The 19,376-nt window shown below is 44.4% G+C and overlaps 1 protein-coding gene across 1 annotated transcript in view; it reads left to right on the forward strand.

Annotated features, from left to right (window-relative positions):
- The first annotated feature begins 1,073 nt into the window (after positions 1 to 1,073).
- The window catches only part of GMPR (guanosine monophosphate reductase), a 47,000-nt gene continuing 28,697 nt past the window's right edge, over positions 1,074 to 19,376 (forward strand). Inside the window, exons 1-6 of the mRNA XM_040546430.1 lie at positions 1,074 to 1,504; positions 6,060 to 6,179; positions 6,878 to 6,961; positions 8,634 to 8,807; positions 15,032 to 15,113; positions 17,474 to 17,580. Coding sequence (XP_040402364.1) covers positions 1,418 to 1,504; positions 6,060 to 6,179; positions 6,878 to 6,961; positions 8,634 to 8,807; positions 15,032 to 15,113; positions 17,474 to 17,580 — 654 coding nt within the window. The 5' untranslated portion in view covers positions 1,074 to 1,417. The remainder of the gene's footprint in view (positions 1,505 to 6,059; positions 6,180 to 6,877; positions 6,962 to 8,633; positions 8,808 to 15,031; positions 15,114 to 17,473; positions 17,581 to 19,376) is intronic.

Genomic DNA, 19,376 nt, shown 5'->3' on the forward strand with positions numbered 1-19,376 from the left:
TGTGAAGCTTCAAGGCTTCTTAGAAGACTAATTCAAGGCCTCTAAACCCAGACATTCAGAACAGCAAGCAATGTCTGTCTGCTGTGTAAAGCCTGGGCCTTGTGCTCAGTCTTATTAAATTATCTGGGACACTGGGGCACAGAGGTGTAAAAGAGCTTTGCTGGAGGCAGGGTGTTGACTGGACATGTGCAACTTTTAGATAAAGAAGAAAGCACTACCTCATCTTGCAGTGCGGCTGAGGAAGGGAAGCCAGCAACGATCTTCCCCTGCTTCAGTTTCCAGTCACTGATAATGCTCTTAGCAAGCACGTCTCTTGCAAAGAAGCCCAAACTCTAACTACCAACTGACTTTGTAATTAAACAGACTTTAAGGCTCAAAGATCCCATGGAAGTCCTCTCATATGGTACCTTCGTATCAATCCCTGAGCCAGTTGATGTGGACCGGACCCAGCATGCCATATTCTGTTGCTACGGGGGTTTTGCAACCTCCTGTCGTGTTGAAAACAATCATATAAAGTCACAGATCAGGCTTCTCTGTGTTACGGGGAGCAAAAGAAGCTTCCTGTACGTGTACTAAAATAAGAAATTAACATGCAGAGGCAGCTCCAGGTGGCTGGCGGTGTGACTGCTCTCCTGTGACCAGCCAGCTGCGTGTTTTTGGTTTTTAACGCAGAAAACAGGCATTAGTGCTTTGCCACATTTGGGACCAGCTCGGGGGGCTCCTGGAGCAGGCCCCGCTCCCCTTCACCGGACCACAGCAGGGTCGAGGGCGAGTTGGGGTTCAGAGCACGGGAAGCACACTGGAAAACCCTGACTGCCATCACCACCCAGGCAGACCAAAAGCCGCCCCTTTGTAAGGTGTAGAGGCAAACTTTGTGCCCCAACAACACTGGCGGAGCGCCACCACCCCTCACGGCCCCAACCCCCTCAGGGCCACCCCCGGGCCGGGCGAGGCGGCGGCCATAGGTCCGCAACCGTCCCCCGGGTGTCGGATAAGGGGAGGGGAGACAAAATGTCGGCGCAGCCCCTCGGCGGGCTCCCCCACGGCCGGCTGCGCGCCGCTCGGGCACACGGAGGCGCCATTTGCTCTGCCCTTGGTTTGCCCTTAAGCCGGCAGCGGTGCCCGCGGCGCGCCTCACCCTGCACGGGCGGCTGCAGGCGGGCACCGCGTCCCCGTCCCCGTCCCCATCGCCATCGCCATCGCCATCGCCGCACACACGGCCAGCGCCCAGCCCTGCGGAGAAGCAGGGGCAAGGGGCGGCCGGCTGCGCTCCTAATAAAGCGCCCTATAAATAGGCTCCGTGCGCAGCCCTCGGGCTTTGGCCGCCGCGGCTCTGCAGGCGGCGCGGTGCAGCCCAGCCCAGCCGAGCCGAGCCGGCAGGAGAGCTGGGGCTGCCGCAGCCTGACCCCCAAGCAAGATGCCCCGGGTGGACGCAGACCTCAAGCTGGACTTTAAAGACGTCCTGCTCAGACCCAAAAGAAGCAGCCTCAAAAGCAGATCAGAGGTGGGGGCTCCCGAACCCGGCGTGCTTTCCCTCCCGCTCTCAGCCCCCTGACTTCCCTCTAACCCTCCTTCCTCCTTTCCCTCCCCGCTTTATTTTTATCCCCCGGTGTAACGTCGCAGTGCCCTCCCCGCTCGAAACGCCCTTTGCGTGCCGGGGGGGTGATGGTTGCGGGTGGGTGTCGCCGCTCCGGGCAGGAGGGGGCCGGGGTTGTGGGGCCACGCCGCCCTGAGCCGCTCTTTTGCAGAAAAAGAGGGAAAAAAAGGAAGAAAAGGGGTGTGTGTGGGGGGGGCGGGTGCTGGGGGCGCTGCTTGCTGCCGACAGGTGCCTATGCGGGGGGGCAGGGGGGAGCCCCGCGGGGCTGGGTAGCGGCCCTGCAGTGCTGTGGCAGGGTAAGCGGCAGCCCTTTTCCTTTTTAACAGCAAAACAAGCAAGCAACCAGTGAGGATGGGCAGGAGAACCTCCCGTGGCTTTGCCTGCCCCTGGCTAGGATTCCCAGCCTGGGGTGGTGAGGTGGATTTGTCCCTCACGAGGCTCAGGGCTGCATGTCCCTGTTGCTGCTGCTAGCCCAGGTAGGACTCCATGTCCCTCCAGGCTCTTGTGGCTGATAGGCGGGTACCCCTGTGGCTTCCTCTCAGCAGAGGTCAGGAAGCACCCCAAAAATGCAGTGGGGATCGCCTCCACAAAAAAATGGCCGCCTCAGGAGCAAAAGTGCCGTCTCGTTTACCTCATGTAACCCCAAGCTTAAGGAAGGATTTAGTTTGACTAATGAGGGTTGTGCCTTGTGCTGCAGGATGGAAGGGGGATTAAGCTTTTCTGCAGGGGAAGCGGAGTCGTAAGAGAGGCTGAGACAAATCAGGTGGGGTGGAAAGAGAAGACTGGAATGGGAAGCAGGGGTGGCTGTGCTGGCGGGCAACAAATTTTCTTACCCTTGTGAAAGTGTAAGATTAGGGAGACCCTCTCAACAGAAACGTAACCTCAGGTCAGTCCCGAGTCCTTTTTAAATTACCAGGAACAGCGTCCAGGCTGAGTAACTCATCCTCATGTGCGGTTACTGCTCATCAGGCTTGTAGGCCCTTTCTGGCCGTTTGCTTTTGGCACCTCCGGCCCCTCTTTAATAAAAAGTCACCTGTTTGCTGGCCTGGCAAACAGGTGGAGCTGTGCTCCACCGAGTGACCCATCGCTCCTTCCAGCGCAGTGCTTTGTATATTTAGCGGTGCCCAGGCTGTGGAAAGAAGGGCTGCCGGGAAGGGAAAATGATAGGGGGAATGTGAGCTGGTAGGGCAGGGTTGTAGCGGGTGGCTGCGATGAGCTGTTAAAAGCATTTCAGATGAGAAAAAGTGCGTGTCATGAGGGGGGTCAGTGAAAACTGATGAAGGTTAAGAAATGGGACACCATCACTGAGGCTGTAGCAACAGGGATAAACAGTGGGAGCCAGATCTGAAATGGACAGCCCCAGTCTGCCTCAAAACAAGAATATAAATAAATAGTGCTGGCAGAGGAACAGAGGCAGCATGCTACAGTGCCTGTTACCCAGCAAGCTGCTGCTTTGAAGCTTTTATCAGCAAGCGTCTTGCTTTTTTGGTGTGAATGCCTCATTTTGCACAAGGCTAGCTTTTTGTGCAGTAGCTGGAATTCAGTCAGCTTCTTAGGCAATTTGGGGTGTTTGCAGCTCTTCTTCTGGGTCTGCTATGATGATACTTGATTGCAGTTCTGTGCACTGTCTTCATTTTCCATCACTGCTTTTTTGGAGAGATACCAGAAATCTTAAAATTTGAATTCAAGTCTAAAATTGATTAAAGCAATAATTGGAGTGGGAGACTGTATGGGTACAGCCTTGTCTGTCAGTGGCAGCTTGGTACTCATATACCCTTGGACTTAGCCTCTGCAAGCTGTCCCATTTAAGTTCACCAGACAAGAGTCATTAGTTCATTAGTCTCCTAGTCATTAATTTAAATTTGCAAATTTAAATGAGTGCAGGAAGCTTTAACAGAACAGTCAATGTCTCAGTACTTTTCGAAGGTCTAGGTAGGAGTTTATTTATTTATTTTTCTTCTGAAGGAACACCTACTGTCGTTGAATGATGGTGAGCAATCCTAGAGTCTGAAGTTATTTTTTCCTAATGCATAGAACAATAAGCTATAAATTAGCTGTTGCCACTCAGAAAAGAGATCTTGGAGTTGTGAATCTCTGAAAGCATCAGCAGCGTTCAAAAAGGCAAAGAGGAGGTCAAAAATGCTACTAGAGGAACTAAGCAATACTTGGTATGTTCATCTTGAGTACACAGCTCTGATGGTCCCTTCACAAGAATATCATAATAGCTATAGAATACCAGAATAGCTACAGAGAATAGCAGCAAGGGTGATCAGCAGTATTGACTGGTTTCAACATGAGGGAAGAAATAAATCTAGGGCTATCCAGTATGGAGAAGAAGCAACTGTGGGCAATGTACCAGAAGTCCATGAAGTGAACAGCGGAATGGACAAGGTGAAACGGAAGTGGTTGGTGATTGTTTCTCACAAAACAAGACAGGAAACACTAAATATAGTTAGGAGGCAAAGGTTACACTTTTTATGTAATGTATAATTCAGTTTTGGAAAACATTGCTATAGAATATCAGAGAGGCTAAATGTATGAATATACTCAAAAATACTGGGCAAGTTCTTTGTCCGTGAGTGGCTATTTAGCACAGTGGGTTGGAGAAGAACTTTGGCTTCGAAGGTGCCTGAACACCAGATTCTTGGGGCCTGGGAAGGTAGGCTAAGGAAAGAGTCTTTCAAAACTTGCCTTGGTTTTTATGTTCCCATCCCAGACATCTGGTACTGGCTGTTTGGAGAATTAGGGCACCGCATAAATGTCTCCATCCCTGTGTGGCGTTTCTCCTACTCTTGTACAACAAAAGCCTCATTAGTGGAAGCCCTGCAATTATCCCACACAGATGCCTGCCTGCACAGTATTATCATTTGTGTGGATAATTGCATGAGATCCATCTAGCTGGTTGGTTAAAGGAAGTCACATATGAAAAGTTATAGTAGGTGGAAGTGAGAATCACTGAGAGTAATGGCCTTGTGTTTCCTGTGTAGCTTTGCATCTTGCCTCAGTCTTTTCTTAAACATACTTTTCGTCTTCAGGTCTATGAAAGGGACTTTTTCCTCTGTATTAATGTAAGGTTATTGTTCTGGCGCTATTGTCTCGGGAGGACTGTTTGCATGATACTTTTTTCCCCTTGTTTCTAGTTAATATTTATATTATTTTTTAAAAAGTGAATGAAATATATGAAATGCCTTCCTCACTAACTGCAGCTGAAATTGCCGTAAGAATGTTATGTCAGCACTGATGGATGGAGAAGTGGGCTTCTCTGATAGTGAATGGGAAGAAAGGCAAGTCTCCATTAAGATTTATCTTAGACTGTCCTCCGAAGTGACCCTTCCCTTATGAGCTTATACAAAGTGAAAATCTGTTTCGTAATATGTTTCTGAGGCACTGATTTGTTTCTCTCAAATCAGTAATAAAAATATCACCATATTAATCAGTCAGAATGTGGCCTGCAATACGACAAAGCTCAAAATATGCTGTGAATATATAATCAGTCATATATTGTTTATATTGTTTCTTTTCTGGTGATGGATTTCAGTTCAGTCCAGGTTTCTGAGTGTTCCTGGATTAAGGAAGTGAGGAACAATCAAAACTATGAAAGAGCCGTCATTTTCACTGTGTTATTTCAGAGACTAAACTAATATCTTACTGTTGCACATTTCTTAGATTTCTTTTTCCTTTTGTGAGATGCGAAGTAGACCAGTGGGAACTGATGCAGCTTTGATATTACCTCTTGCATATGAACAAAATGCCTGATGTTATCATAGTCATTTGAGGATGCTGAAGAAGAAATAACTTTGAAGACAAAGGCTCACACAATTGTAAAAAATTAACTTAGAAACTAGCTGCCTTTTGGTTTAATAAGCCAGGGTATGATTGTTTGTATTCTTTGGCAAAAGTAGCTGGCAGCCATATCCAAAAGTAAGAGCTTGATTTTGAATTATTATATTGTCATTTACATTAAAGAATGGGACGAATCCCTCTATGCCCTGGAATCAAGCAGAGTTCCAGCTCTGACTTCTGTGGAGTTAGGATTTCACCTCTCATTTCTCAGGCAGCCACACAAACAGTTGATGTTACTTCTGTATAAAATCACCCACAGTTCCCATTGTCCTTTCTTTCCTTTCCTTATCTGTCTCTAACAAACCCTTTGCCTTGTGTTTTTTTGGTTGGTTGGTTTTGTTTTGTTTTAATTTTGATCCTCTTTTTCTTCAGCAAGAGCTCTCTAACACAGAAAACAGTATTCCATATATGTATTTTCTTTGTTATTTGTAGGACAGAAGTTGTAACAAAACAAGTAAATGAAATTTAGTGAAGCAGTAGTGGAATGAAAGGAGGAGGATTGGGAAGCTTGAGGAAAATTAAGAATCAGTGTCCAAACCTGCTGTCACTGAAGTCAATGGCAAAACTTTTGTTATGTTACAGTCAATTACTGAAAAGAACGTGTGCCTATCCATTGCAGGTTGACCTCACGCGCACCTTCACCTTCCGCAACTCCAAGCAGACGTACACGGGAATTCCCATTATAGTGGCAAACATGGACACTGTGGGGACATTTGAAATGGCCGTGGTTATGGCTAAAGTAAGTCTTGATTCTCATTTCAGCAAGGGTTGGGAACCGAGTGGGTGACAGTGAACAGCCTCATTCATTTTTAGCTATGATTATTGAAGAACACAGCGTGAGAAGTTATAAAATGCAGAACAAGGTTTCACATCAAAGCAGCTGTGCTTAAACAGCAATACAGTTGCCCAGAGAGAGGGATCCAGATTTTAGAATTTTAGTGGGGATGTTTACTGGGAAGTTCGCACCTTGGACCTAGCTCAGCCTCAGGTGAGCTAGAGCTCACTAACCTCTAGAGCTTAGTTTTTCATGTGTCTATTGTGTTCTATTCCAGAAAAATATTGTTCGCTGAGAAGGGTTTTGAAAGTGTTAGTTACTGGATAAAGCTGCAGCAGTCAGGAGTCTCTGGGTAATAAGCCTCTAGCCTTAAGACTCACCTTAATCTCTTGCAGTGCATAAACACATGCAAAATATGGACCACAACTCTATTAAAAAATGTCAGAAACCTGATCCTGAAAGGTTGTCTAATTATGCCAAGCTACCTTTGAAGAGCCATTTGGAGTTGCCTGGTCCCTTACTCACCGTTTTTCACTGTTACTGTTTCTTTCAAGCAAGATGACCCTATACTTAATATGGGAATTTCTGATACTCTGTTATGCCACAGCTGAGGGAAGGATGACTAACTTGGACATTAATATCAGTTTTCTTATTTTTGCTAGCATGCGATGTTCACTGCAATTCACAAGCATTATTCTCTGGAAGAATGGAAGCTGTTTGCTGCCAATCACCCAGAATGCCTTGAGGTACATTTTCGTACTGTAAATTATTACGGTTTATTGCTCTGTTCTGAACTCGCATACAGTGGGGTCCCTTGGGAATACTGTCAAGTGAGGTTTTGGGGAATGGAGATATTTGCTGTTCTTAAATGCATCCAGGTAAGTGGCTTGTCCTGGTTTAAAAAGTAAGCTGTGTGAGTCCATAATGGAAGTGCTAATATTAAGATGTAAAAAGCAAAGTTTATATATGCCTAGAAAGGAAACAGAGAAATATCCTGAACAAACAAGAAGGATACAGCGAGGAAGAGGTCTAACTGCTAGCCTTTTTCTGGTGGCAGCTGCGGTAGTGCTGGTGATGGAGAAGGCCAAGTTCACAAAGTTCACAAATATGAATAACCTCAAGAAACCCAACAATGAACTGGCTCTGCATGCCCTTGTGGTAGGCAGAGTCTTTGCTGTCAGGTATGAAAGCAGACCCAGAGCCTTTGGGCTGGAGTAGCCCAGGTGCTGGGCCCAAGCAGGAATGAGCTTTGGAAGTTGTCAGAGCACACGTGTCCTTCATTTACCTCCTTGCACCAGAGCTCACGCTATGCTACTACTAGATGTGCTGCCCCGCTTGTTCAGAGGGTCCTAGCCTGAACCGGTACAGAGGAACACTGATTACTAAATTTAAACGCTGATGTAGGTTCAGACATTTTCATATCCAAATTTCTTCTGCGTTCTGGCAGGACCCTACACCAGGAGAGGCAGGAGAAGAGTGTTGTCTAACCGTTTCTCCTCCTCCTTAGTGTTCAGCACAGTTCTGAAATGTGGCCTGTACAGAAAAAGAATACAACACAGCTGTATTGTATCTTTACCTTTGCCTCATTTCAGAGTTATGTTATGAAGGCTATTGATTGCAGGATTGTCTGAGAGCCAGCCTATCACTTAAGTTTGTCAGGGTTCTTTATTTGCCACTCTAGGGTAGAAAGTGATCCCAGGAATATCCTGTGCCTGAACACTTTGGCACTTAGATAGCTCTTTGTGGTCCGTAATCGCTGGAGTAGGCTCTCCTAGTGATTAAATACTGACTTGCTCCGTGACCTTGGATTTCTGCAGAGGTTTTGTGGACCAACAGCTGTGGAAACTATTTTTCTGTTGGAAAGAACTCATGTGAAGACAGAGGAGGAAGCAATCTGCTTGTTTTCAGTGGTAGCTGACCCTGCTTGAGCAGGGGGTCGGACTGCAATCTCCAGAGGTCCCTTCCAAGCTCAACTGTTGTGTTCTTCTGTAGATCGGGGGGAGGGTTTGGTGAGCTGAATCCTACTCTGACAGTACTCTGATTTTTTCCACTCTTTTCTTGGACATATACCTTGTTAGGGCTTCTGTGTTTGTGTTAATCTGAAAACAGCAGAAGCTTCATCCGTTTCAGGTAAATTATATTTGACTATGATAAGGAGCTTGTGAATGAAGAGCTCATAAAACACTAATTTTACTTCATTTTAGAGCCTTTAAACAAAACAGAGGTAACAATGGTTACCTTCCTGGTATTCCCAGGAAGGCATTTATTTCATATTATATAGTAAGACTTTCACTGGTTTCCAGCACAGGTTTCCCTTGGAGTCCTCACAAGACTATGTGGAAGAAGAAATACAAAGTCTGTATTTAATCCAGTTTTTACAATTTAATGTTCCCCTTTGTTCTCCCTCTGTATTTCCAGCATGTAGCAGCAAGCTCAGGTAGCGGCAAAGCTGATTTGGACAAGTTAACAAGTATTCTAGAGGCCATCCCACCTATCAGATACATCTGTCTGGATGTGGCAAATGGCTATTCGGAACACTTTGTGGAGTTTGTGAAGTCTGTCCGTGCCCTGTTCCCAAATCACACCATTATGGTAAGTGTGTAAAAAGGGTGGAGGGTGTGTGTGTGAATTCTGTCTGGGAACAGGATCCAGAGTTTGGCTGGTAGGCATCAGAATCTCTGTGGTAGCTCTAACAATTTCTGAGTCCTCATTTAAAAATAAAGTGTGTGTGGGGGGGAGATAAAACAAGAAAATAAATAAATAAAGATAAAAGCCTGGCTCAAACCTTTTGTCTTCCAGACAAATACATGTGGACTGATATCCTTCTGAGAATACAGAGGGCAGCTCTATTCATCTCCCCTTTCAGTTCAGCAAGATGTTGACTGAGCCAAATGACGACCGTTTGATAACGTGTTGGCATTGTCAGTCTTCCATTGCTGATAATTTTTGTGGGAATGCTCAGTGTGTACTCTGATACAGCAGTCTGATGTTGGCATGGCAGGCGGGGTGGATCCAATTTTTCTGCTGCTCACATCCTCCTTCCCACACCAGATGCAACCCCTAATGATAAAGCGTGTAGGTTTATTCTGGTGATTCCAAGCTGAGGTTTGCTGTGGGAATGTGCCAACATTTCTGGTCAATGGAGGCCGATCGCTGTTCCCAGCTATTAGATCACTAGAAGGCAGCTAAACATAGACTAATCCTTGCTTATGATAAGAATCACAGGGGCGTTGTGCAATTGTGGATGGGGTCATGGGGGAGCAAAATAGTCACTGCCAGAGCTTTTCATGCCCCCTCTGTTGTGTTCCTATCCTCTCTCAGAGTGCTAATGCCATGCTTCCTGTAGCCCTTCTGCATTGAGAGTAGGATGTTTGCATCAGCATGGGACTCCTTGCATTTGAGCCCTACTTCTCCTGCTTGTTTCCCAGGGCTCTTGAAGGAATGAGTCTGAATTTGTTTCCATGGAATAGCAGAAATTCTCATATAAGAAGCAGATTCTTAATGAGGCTACCAAACTTTCTTCACACCAGTGCAGCAAAAAAATCATGTGCTTAGGCAACACCTCCCTACTCTTTCATGCCAACCATAAAACTTCACACACACAAAATAAATGCGGAGTAAAAATGGTCCTAAGTGCACAGTCTGAGTAGGTTCAATAGGGAACTGCATGTTCAAGCAGCTCAGGGAAGGTTATGTTCCTTCCTCTAATGTCAGAGGAAGGCAGTGTTCTTGCCTGCTGAACAGTGGTGGCACTGGAGAATGGAAGTGGTCTGGAATGCCTGGGGGCTTCTGGGTTAATGTGTGCTAATAAATAGGCATCCTTCAACAACTCCCAGCAGACATGGGAGCCTTTTTGGTACGTCCATATTTCCCATGACTTTGGGGAGAGTTTTTGAAAGTTTGAAATGATAGTTGTCGGCATTTTGAGGTGGCTGCTTCATGCTCATAGCAGTAAGAGAAGGAGCTGTTTTCTTGCTTTGGGTCTGAAGTAGTGTCCCTAGTTATGTCACTACTCCAGTGTTTTTGGCTTGAGGTGTTCTGGGAGGAAGGGATCTTAAACGACAGAGTTTATTAAAACAAACAAACAAACACACCACAAACAAAAAAACCTCTTCCCTTCCCTGTCAAGAGTGGAGAGAAAATTGTGTCATCCCCTCCTACACCTCCCCACAGACTGCTGACTTTGCTGGCTGAGGGAACTCAGCCAAGGTGAATTGCCCCAAAGGCACAGCTGTCAGTGCCAAAGTCAGTTATCAAGCCCAAATTTTAGTCCAAAGTCCTTAAGCCAATCTCATTCATTTCCCACATCTGTTAAACTACCTGCTTAGGTTCTCTGCTTCTGTGACTTAAGGTTATTCTTACTTCACGTCTTGCCATGACAGCACCACCTGCTTGAGCACATCTACAGCCCTGACCTGCTCAGTTGCCTTCTCCAACCGTGGCTCCTTTCTTTTAATATGGCTTAGTATGGCTCATGTTTTTCATCTCCTACACAGGGATACATTTCCATTCCTAAAAGCATGCTAACAAACTTGGAGCATTCAAAAACCTTCTGTTTTCCAAGGCCTGCAGAGTCCATGCAGTCCCTGAAAGTCTCAGATTCAGCTAGGCAGGCACACCTCTACTCCACCTCCAAACAAGGTTGCTTCGCAGTCTGCACCAAAATGGCCTTTTGGAGCTATTCCTGGCTGGAATGCAGGAGCTCATCTAGGCTCTTTTTTATGACACTCTGGAAGATGTGTCCTGCTGCTACCTGTTCTCTGGCTGCTTTGATGTCTCTGTGCTACGCCTGCAGTATGCTCTATGCTGTTGTGGCTTTCAAACAAAAGGGTTAGCAGTTAAATACAAGGTATAAAAATAAAGGAGCTTTCTCATAGCTGAAAGTGATCTCCAGGACCTTGCAGGCTGTCTTGTTTGCTTTCCTCAGCATGACCATTCATTCCACAGTCAGCTGCAGTGCAGTACAAAACAGTAACCCAACCCCAGGTCTCAGGGAATTTGTGCTCCCAGGGGCCATGTAATGGGCCCGGCTCTGAGGCTGAAATGTGATGTGCAAGGCAACTGTGATTAACGTGCTACTCTCTGGGGCTAATGCTCCAGTGTAGATGGAGGATGTGTCTTGTGTAACAGCTTTTCAAGAGCATGTTTTTCCTTTTTTTAAATACTTGCTTTTATAATCACGTTACCTTATTTTCTTCTGCCTGGCTCTAACAAAAGCTCTTTTCACTCCTGCCTTTCATACTGTTTTACAAAGATCAATTCCTCTGTGAAACACAAAGGATAGGGAACACAAACAGGGGCACAGAAAGACAGCATGACTTGCCTTAAATTACTCATTAGATTGAAGATGGAGGAAGAAGCAGAACTCAAGTCTCCTGAGTGCCCCACAGATGTGGCTCTGGTCCTCAGAATGATGAGTAATGGTTCAGTGGAGTGTTCTGCTGTAGCACAGCATCGTGTGTTTGGGCTGTGCCTCACACTGAAGTCTAAAGCAAGATTTCAGTTGACATTCATGATGGAGGGACAGAGCCTTTATATTACCGTAAGTGTAGTCCACATTTATGAATGTAATTATTGGTGGTATGGTTCTTCCATTTTACTGGAGGTCTGTTTAGCAAGCTAAAATACCTGTGCCAGCAAGCTTTGCCAAATATTTATCTTGATTTTTTTCCATTTTGTAGTGTTCTCTGTTCATTATGCAGAAAAAAAAAAAAACATGCTGAAGGGAGCGGAGAGTGTAACAGGAAGGAAAAGGCTGGGGCAGGAGCACGCTTGCAGAAGGAGAAGCACTCACAAGACGTGGGCCAGTGAGGGAGGCAAGCAGAATCACAAAGCAGGAGCAGAGAGAAACAGCAGGGGCCAGAAACCTTTGTTCCCTTTGGAGTCAGTAACTTCTCAGGGCCTCAGTGAAGGCAGAATTTGGTCAGAGGAAGCCATGCAGATGCCTCCCAGTTTCTCTCTGCAACAAGCAACAGAGTCAGTCCAGTTGTGGTGTTTTCACCTGGGCTGGAGTCCTAGAGTAGGGGCCAGCTGGAATCCCAGGGCAAAGACAGGGGTGCTGCCAAGGCTGTCTTGGGTCAGTCACCGCAATAGAGTGCAAACACCCACCTGATGGCCAGCCTAGCAAATGGCATCATCTCTCCATCTTACTGTAAAGCACCCCTTGCTTCTGTGGGTGGGAAGTGTCCTTTGGCAGTGTTCCTGATAGTGTGGAGGCACAGACTGTGCTTTTCCCTCTAGGAAACAAGAAGAAAGTTTGAGAACTGTTGTCACAGTCTCTTCTCCTCAGCTTGATCCATTGCCATTTGTCAGCAGCCTTCAATCAGTGCAGCAGTGTTCCTGTCTTAGTCAGTGTGAGTTGATATTTATAGCAGGCTTTTATGAAGCACAGTATCAAATGCCTGACTGAAATTCAGAGGCACTACCCTACTGTGTTCGCTAATTTTATATCTCTGTCAGAGAAGCTGTAGCCTTTATAATCCTGTTAGGTGAAATCTTGATCCCTTTAAAATCAGTAGTGAAACTCCCTTTGACTTTTCTGAGGCCAGGACTTCCCTTGGGATTGACCCCCAGTTTGGTCATCCTGGGTGGTGCTGGAATGAGCCAGGCTGACACTCACTGAAACCTCACACTGCGGGATGGTACGGCTGAATGTCATCCTGAGTGTGTAAGGCCAGGCCCACAGCCAGGGTAATTTGCTCCTAATAACTGACCGCATTGAAAGCATGCTGGTTAACCTGAGCTGCAGGGACTTTTCAGTTGCTACTGATGCTATTATTTTACTGCCAGGAGTGGCAAAGTTAGATTAGCAGTAGGGTAATTACTAGGGTATATCTCTTTCAAGAAAGTCAGTTCTGCAGCAGATGAGTAATGCATTGGTACATTAAGATGAGTGTGGTTTTTGCTAATACAATACATCCACCAATTACTATGTTCCTTGACTGTTTCCCCAAATAGACTACAAAAAACATTGTCCATAACGACTTCTTTGTACATGTTCCAATTACTTTACTTTTTATTGTTTAATTTTAAGGAGGTTTCATCTCTTTAGTCTCAACCTTTTTATATTCACCTTCTCAGTTTTTTTTTTTTTTTTTTTAGTTTTTTTTTTAGTTTTTTTTTCCCGAGTAGCGTGGCTTTATCTTGCTGGTCAGCCTTTCAAAAGCTGTTTTGCCTCTACTCAGCTGTCATGCTGGCCTCAGTGGTAAAACAACTATTGGTTTCATCGGAAGCAGAGTTCATCTGGATGTGAGAAAACAGCTTTCTCTGCTCTTCAGCTGTGATATTAGGGTCCTTTCACATGCAGATAGCCGTATCTCTCTGGCAGTGCTTTTTGTCCTCTCGGAGGTCTGGAAAAGATATCTAAGAGCAGGAAGCCTGTCATCAGCAGCTTGAAGCTTGCTATGTAGAGCTCCACATCTTCCCTGAAAGTTTGTTAAGGATCTGCAGATTCAAAAAGACTGAAACCACTGGTGTGTGCATATGCATTCCAGGAAAAAAATGTGTAATGGGGACATAAGTGCTTTTTCCCTGCTAGGATGAGCATTTTGAATCAACATATGCAGTTACAACATTCTCTAGCAGTAACTTAACATTAAACGTCTGGTTAGCATTTCTGAAGAGACAGTTTGACAACCCGCTGTGCTCTGCTAATAAGAAGACACTGCTGTTTAACTTAAATATATATTTGATTCTAAATCTCATGAAGCCACTGTTTGCTCGTGCTTATTAATCTGTTGCATGTAGTCCAATATTTCACCAAGTCACAATGTGCTGCATGTTATACTGCTCAGGTAGTCACCTGCCTTCCCAGTGTAACCTGCTTCTCTAATGTAAGTGGCATGCTCTCTTGTCACCCCACCTTGGCATGTGCAACACTTAGTATAACAAATTGCCACCGAGCAGAAAGGAAGCAGCACTTAGCTGGAAGTGCTGTACCTATTACACATTCTTTATTTCCCGGCAACTCTCTTTTATTCTTTCTTTTTTTTTTTAAATCAATATCATGCAGTTTGGAGAAAAGTTAAGCAGTCCTGTGTCATACACCACAAATTGCTGCCTAAAAGTATCATTGTTTTTTTAAGTGCCTCAGGCGGTGGATTGCCAGCTGTTTCAGGTTAATGAAAGGGGGAAGTAAAATTCATTAAAAATAAATAAATGGTGAATTAGAAGCCAAAAATCAGTAAGTGGAGCATAGGCATTGACCAACATTCCCTGGGTAGCTCCTGTTGACTTCAGCAGGTGTTTTGTTTCAGTAAAAACTGCGCAAATATTAAGTAAGGATTTTAGGATTTGCCTCCTGCTCTGCATATTAGTACTGTTACAAACACTTGCTAAGTCCTAAAGTATTGTAATATATCTTTTTTATTTTTCTGAAATGTTTTCTGAGCATCTCTAGATCCTAAATTCAGATCTCTTCAAATGAATTGCCATCTCGATACAGCCTTTAAATGGGTGATGTGAGCAACTGGACACGTGTTTCATGTAGGTTTATTTTGCACAGTTTTTGCTAGTTAGGAACATGCTGTAGACAGGACAAAGACATGCTACAGAGCTGAAATCCAAAGCAGATGGTTTTCAAACATCCCTTACAATCGAGGCTTACTGGACCAATTGTGAAATTAATTTGCCTCCAGAACGTATGATCTGTTCAATGTCAGCAGCATGGGCAATGAACAATATGGTGAACTATATTCTTCCTGGCTATACAGCTCAACTTGTAAAAGATCTGGATAACAGTTTACAGTACCACAATTAGTCTTTACTGCACTAGTCTTAAAATCTCCCATATGTGTGATATTGTTCCTTCTGTCTAGGCAGGCAATGTGGTGACAGGAGAGATGGTAGAAGAACTAATTCTTTCTGGAGCAGATATTATTAAAGTGGGTATTGGACCAGGTAAGTCAAATCCAGTCAAAAAAGGGTGATTTATGGTAACGTTCATGGAGGAATTTCCCAGATGGAACCCGTGTATAATGCTGTAGCTGCTTGCTTGTCCATCAGGATTTCTAGACCCCCTCAGGTCAATAAAGTAACAATACCCTTGCCCGTAGTTGATTTAAGAAATGCATGGGCAGGGTGATAATGTTATGTACTACAATGTGTTGGATATTACATTTTCTGGAAATTATACCTATTGTTGGAAGCACTGAGTTGCCTAAGGTGCTGACATAATCAGTGGTAATATGTATTGTGTTTAGGAACACTTTTTCCAACCTGTTGAAAAAAGAATGAGTCATCCCAGCTAAAGCTCAAAGGATACTGTGTTCAGAGTTACCCGCTTCTACCAAGGAAAGATAGGTTTCTAAATAGCTTTTTGATTTGTGTTGTAAGCTGAGGTTGCACATATTGTCAATGTCTTCAAGGATGAAAAGGCATTAAGTAAGTGTGAAGTATGGATAACATTGCCACTACCTGTTAATATTGCCCAGGAGCTGTGATGCTCATTAATGATACTCAGTCACTATCGATTAATGTTGTCTATCACTGTAATATTCCTATGGATAAAGGAGAGGACCATAAACTTCAGTCTTTTTCCTGCCATCCCTTCCCTAATACTGCTCTCTGGTATGTAGTGCTATATTGTCTTTCATTTTCTTCTTTCCTCCCCTTGTGTATTTGTTCATGTGCTCTTTTCTCTTGCTATTTTCTTCATGGGCTGCAGCTGGGCCTATATTTAAACTGGCTGGCGCGTACCACTGACAGTATAGCTGTGATCAGCCAGTGCAGTGGAGATGAATTGTTTACTCTACATTGGCAAATGGTTATGGACCATGAATGGATAAATTGAGCACGGCAAATGATGACATGAAGGTTGCAGTTGCGCCTAGGAAGACAGCAAACAGCAATAACTACTGCAGAATAGCTGAAGAGTAAGCAACAGAGATGTTGTGGTGCAATTGTCACAGGAAAGTTCAGATATAAAAGAAGAAATAGAGTTTATAGCCTCACAGTAGAAACAGGAGTAAATGTTGTGTAGTCCTCCCTGGAGACCTGCCAGAACAGATCTTTACACGTTGACCAACCAAAAATACAGGTAGCAGGTGTTCCTCACAGAAGATCAGCTCTTGAGACTCTCTCCCAGATAGCAGTCCACCTTTTGGAATATGGTAATTATTTATTATAAGGCATTAGGGATATAAGTACATACTTACTCTGTGGAGATTATCTTAAAATTAATTTTCATCCTACTTTGCAGAAATATGTCTGTGTTTACACCTTGTCAGTTCTTTGAAAGATCATTGGAAACTTTTACTTTACTGATTGTTTAAGTGTACCTGGATATCAGTTCGGTGAAGAGATTTCACTGCATTTAGTTTAGAATCTGTTTTCTTGTTATCATGCAGACCTTTATGGCCCATATCCTAAATGATAAGACCTGGGACTGCCAAAAAGTAGTCCTTGTTTTGACTTCTAATTTGACTAGAAAAGTGGAGAAGGAATTCCAAAAGGTCTATAGCCGTGTTATCGTGTTAAGCTGTGCTTGAAGTGGGGTTTTTTGAATATATGCCTGTATTTTTATATATCTATACCTTTTTATATATCTATACATGCACCATATATGTATATATAATGTAGTGTAATAATCAAATATAATCAGTGAATTTCCTGTAATGTTACACTATACAGCTTTCTGATTATTATTTATCTTGGTTTTTTAAATGCTGTGTGCTGATTTACTTCTATTCCCACCTACTGTGATCAACCAAGTATTTCTGCTTTAAAGGTTAAGCTGAAGGTGGATTTCTCTCGCTTCTGGAAAATCTCCACACACAGAGAGAAGATAAAAGCACAGATTTTCTGTGAGAATTGTTTTTTAAAACATGTAGAAAAGAGATAAATAGAAATATTTATTGGAAGAAATACTGCTGGTGAGCCTTACTGAAGCTGAGACTTTGGTCCCTGTGCCCCCCTTCTCTTTAGGCACATCGGTCAGATTTTCTTTCCCATGATGCAGTAATTCCCTCAGCAGGAAACATTATGGATGAGACTTAAACTGGTTATTGGGGCCTGGAGAAGAAGGGGTAGTGTTAGTCACCTTGATTAGAGATCCCATGAACTGGTGTGACAGCGTTTCAAAAATGAATTTTCTATGTGTTCCTTTTATCCACAAGGAGCTAAAATTTGCAATAGAGACTTCATGAAGGGAAAAATAATATAGATAGAACCACATTTTTTTCCACAAGACAAAGAAAACAAGCTGTTTCTTTCCTGTCAGCTTAACCGGCTACGTTTTTTCCTCTTGTTTTCTTGTCTAGGTTCTGTGTGTACCACTCGGATTAAGACGGGGGTGGGCTATCCCCAGCTAAGTGCTGTTATTGAGTGTGCAGACTCAGCACATGGCTTGAAAGGACATATCATCTCTGTAAGTAAATAACGTCTGCTCTCAGATTCCCACTGTGCAAACTGTTGGGGAATAGGAGAATCAAACAGTCCAGTACCCTGCATGTTAAAGGCTATCTTACTCTCCTCTCCCATTGACCCCTACACTAGCTCCTAGGTAGTCAGTGGAGGTTTAAATGTAAAGGAAACAACTCGCTGTAATGTTTACCAAAACTTGGGCACCTCACTCCTGTTTGTGCCTTTGGAAAGTGGCTGCTTACTCCCTGAATGGAGTGTGTTGCTACGTGAACAGAATAAGAAGCTTGATAGTGTTCTCATATGGAAGCAAACAGTACTCCTTCCTATGAGAGACTTCTGAAAAATGAGTGAAATGTAAACGTGGCTTTCCCCAGAGAGTGGGACTGAGTGACAGGCAGGCAGTAGAGGGGAGTACAAGATGAAATGATACGTGCCCATTTATGCCCTGGTAGCTGGATGGATTCAGATAGCAACTTCACGGAGCTCTTTTTGCAAAAACAGGAGCTTTTCAGAGGTGGGTCTGGGTGAGCACAGCTGGCACATTTGCTACTGATGTTCTCACAAAGCCCTGGGGAAATATTGAACCTGTGGAGAAGAAAGAGGGTACAGGTGCATTGCCTGCTTATGGCAGCTTCCAGCCTACCAGCAAGACCAGACTTGCCTCACATGGAAAAAGTAAATCTGTCAGCATGGTCTCAGACTGACTGCTGCAGCCTACAGCACCCAAAAGTCCTTTGTGCTTTGGCATGCCCAGCCACAGGCATGCCCCTGACTGTGTCAGGCTCAGAGTCTCTCTGCAGGCTGTCTGTAAGGCAGCTGGTAATGGGGAAGGTGCACGGGCTAACCAGCGTGCTGTGCTCGCAGGTACCCTTATGGTCAACAGTCTCCCTCTGTGGCCCTAGGAGAGACCACATGGTGAATTTTAGATCTACTGCCAAGTGAAATCACTTGGAAGGCTTGGATTTGTTTGACCAGGTTGTGACTGGTGCCCTTGTGAGGAAGCGTGTGTGTTGTTGAGGAAGGAGGAAAGAGGAGAGAGCAAACTGACTGTGGGTGGGCAAGGGGCCTGACTGTGTTTCTTGAAGGTATGGGTATAGTGGAGCAGGAAAACAGGTATGTGGTACAGTCAAATCTCTCTTCTCTTCATTGTTGCTGCATGTACATTCCCCCCTCTCCCTGACTCCCCTATATGAGTTTTGCAGAAAAAAAGAAAAGCAGTCTGTGATTTTATGAGTTGGGCAGTATTACAAATGTTTATGCCTGTAGCAGACGGTTGAATATGTGTGCAATAGAGCATGAAAGACTGACTCATTACTATAAAGGCTGGATAACTATATGTGTTGTCCTAGTAGTAGTGCTCAGAAACACATCCTGGTTTTGCAATAATAATTTTCTGCTAGCAGCTCTCAGAAGAATGTTATTATCCCGATTTCCAAGAAGATATGGAGTGTGTATTTAAACTGTGTTGAAAAATTGGATGGTTCTGTGTGTTTCCTCCTCTCATTTCTTGCATTGCAGATGGATCAGTTCCTCACCTGCTTGAATTATGTAGGTTTCAGTAAGCCCACACTTAATAACTCTCTAACCATTACATGGGGAATTTAGGAGGGCAATTAAATACCTGTCTGCTACAGTTTCTGGTTCAAGAGAATTACCTTCAGCCATAACTGGAGTCTCTAACACCGCTGGAACTCAACTCTTTCACCCAAGCTAGTGAGACTGGAGCAAGGGTTAAGGGTATTATGCCTAAATTATGGAGTGTGCAGATAGACATCAGTGTGCTTATTGGAAAAGAAGGCT

The sequence above is a fragment of the Cygnus olor genome, chromosome 2 (genome assembly GCF_009769625.2).
Source record: "Cygnus olor isolate bCygOlo1 chromosome 2, bCygOlo1.pri.v2, whole genome shotgun sequence".
Taxonomy (NCBI): domain Eukaryota; kingdom Metazoa; phylum Chordata; class Aves; order Anseriformes; family Anatidae; genus Cygnus; species Cygnus olor.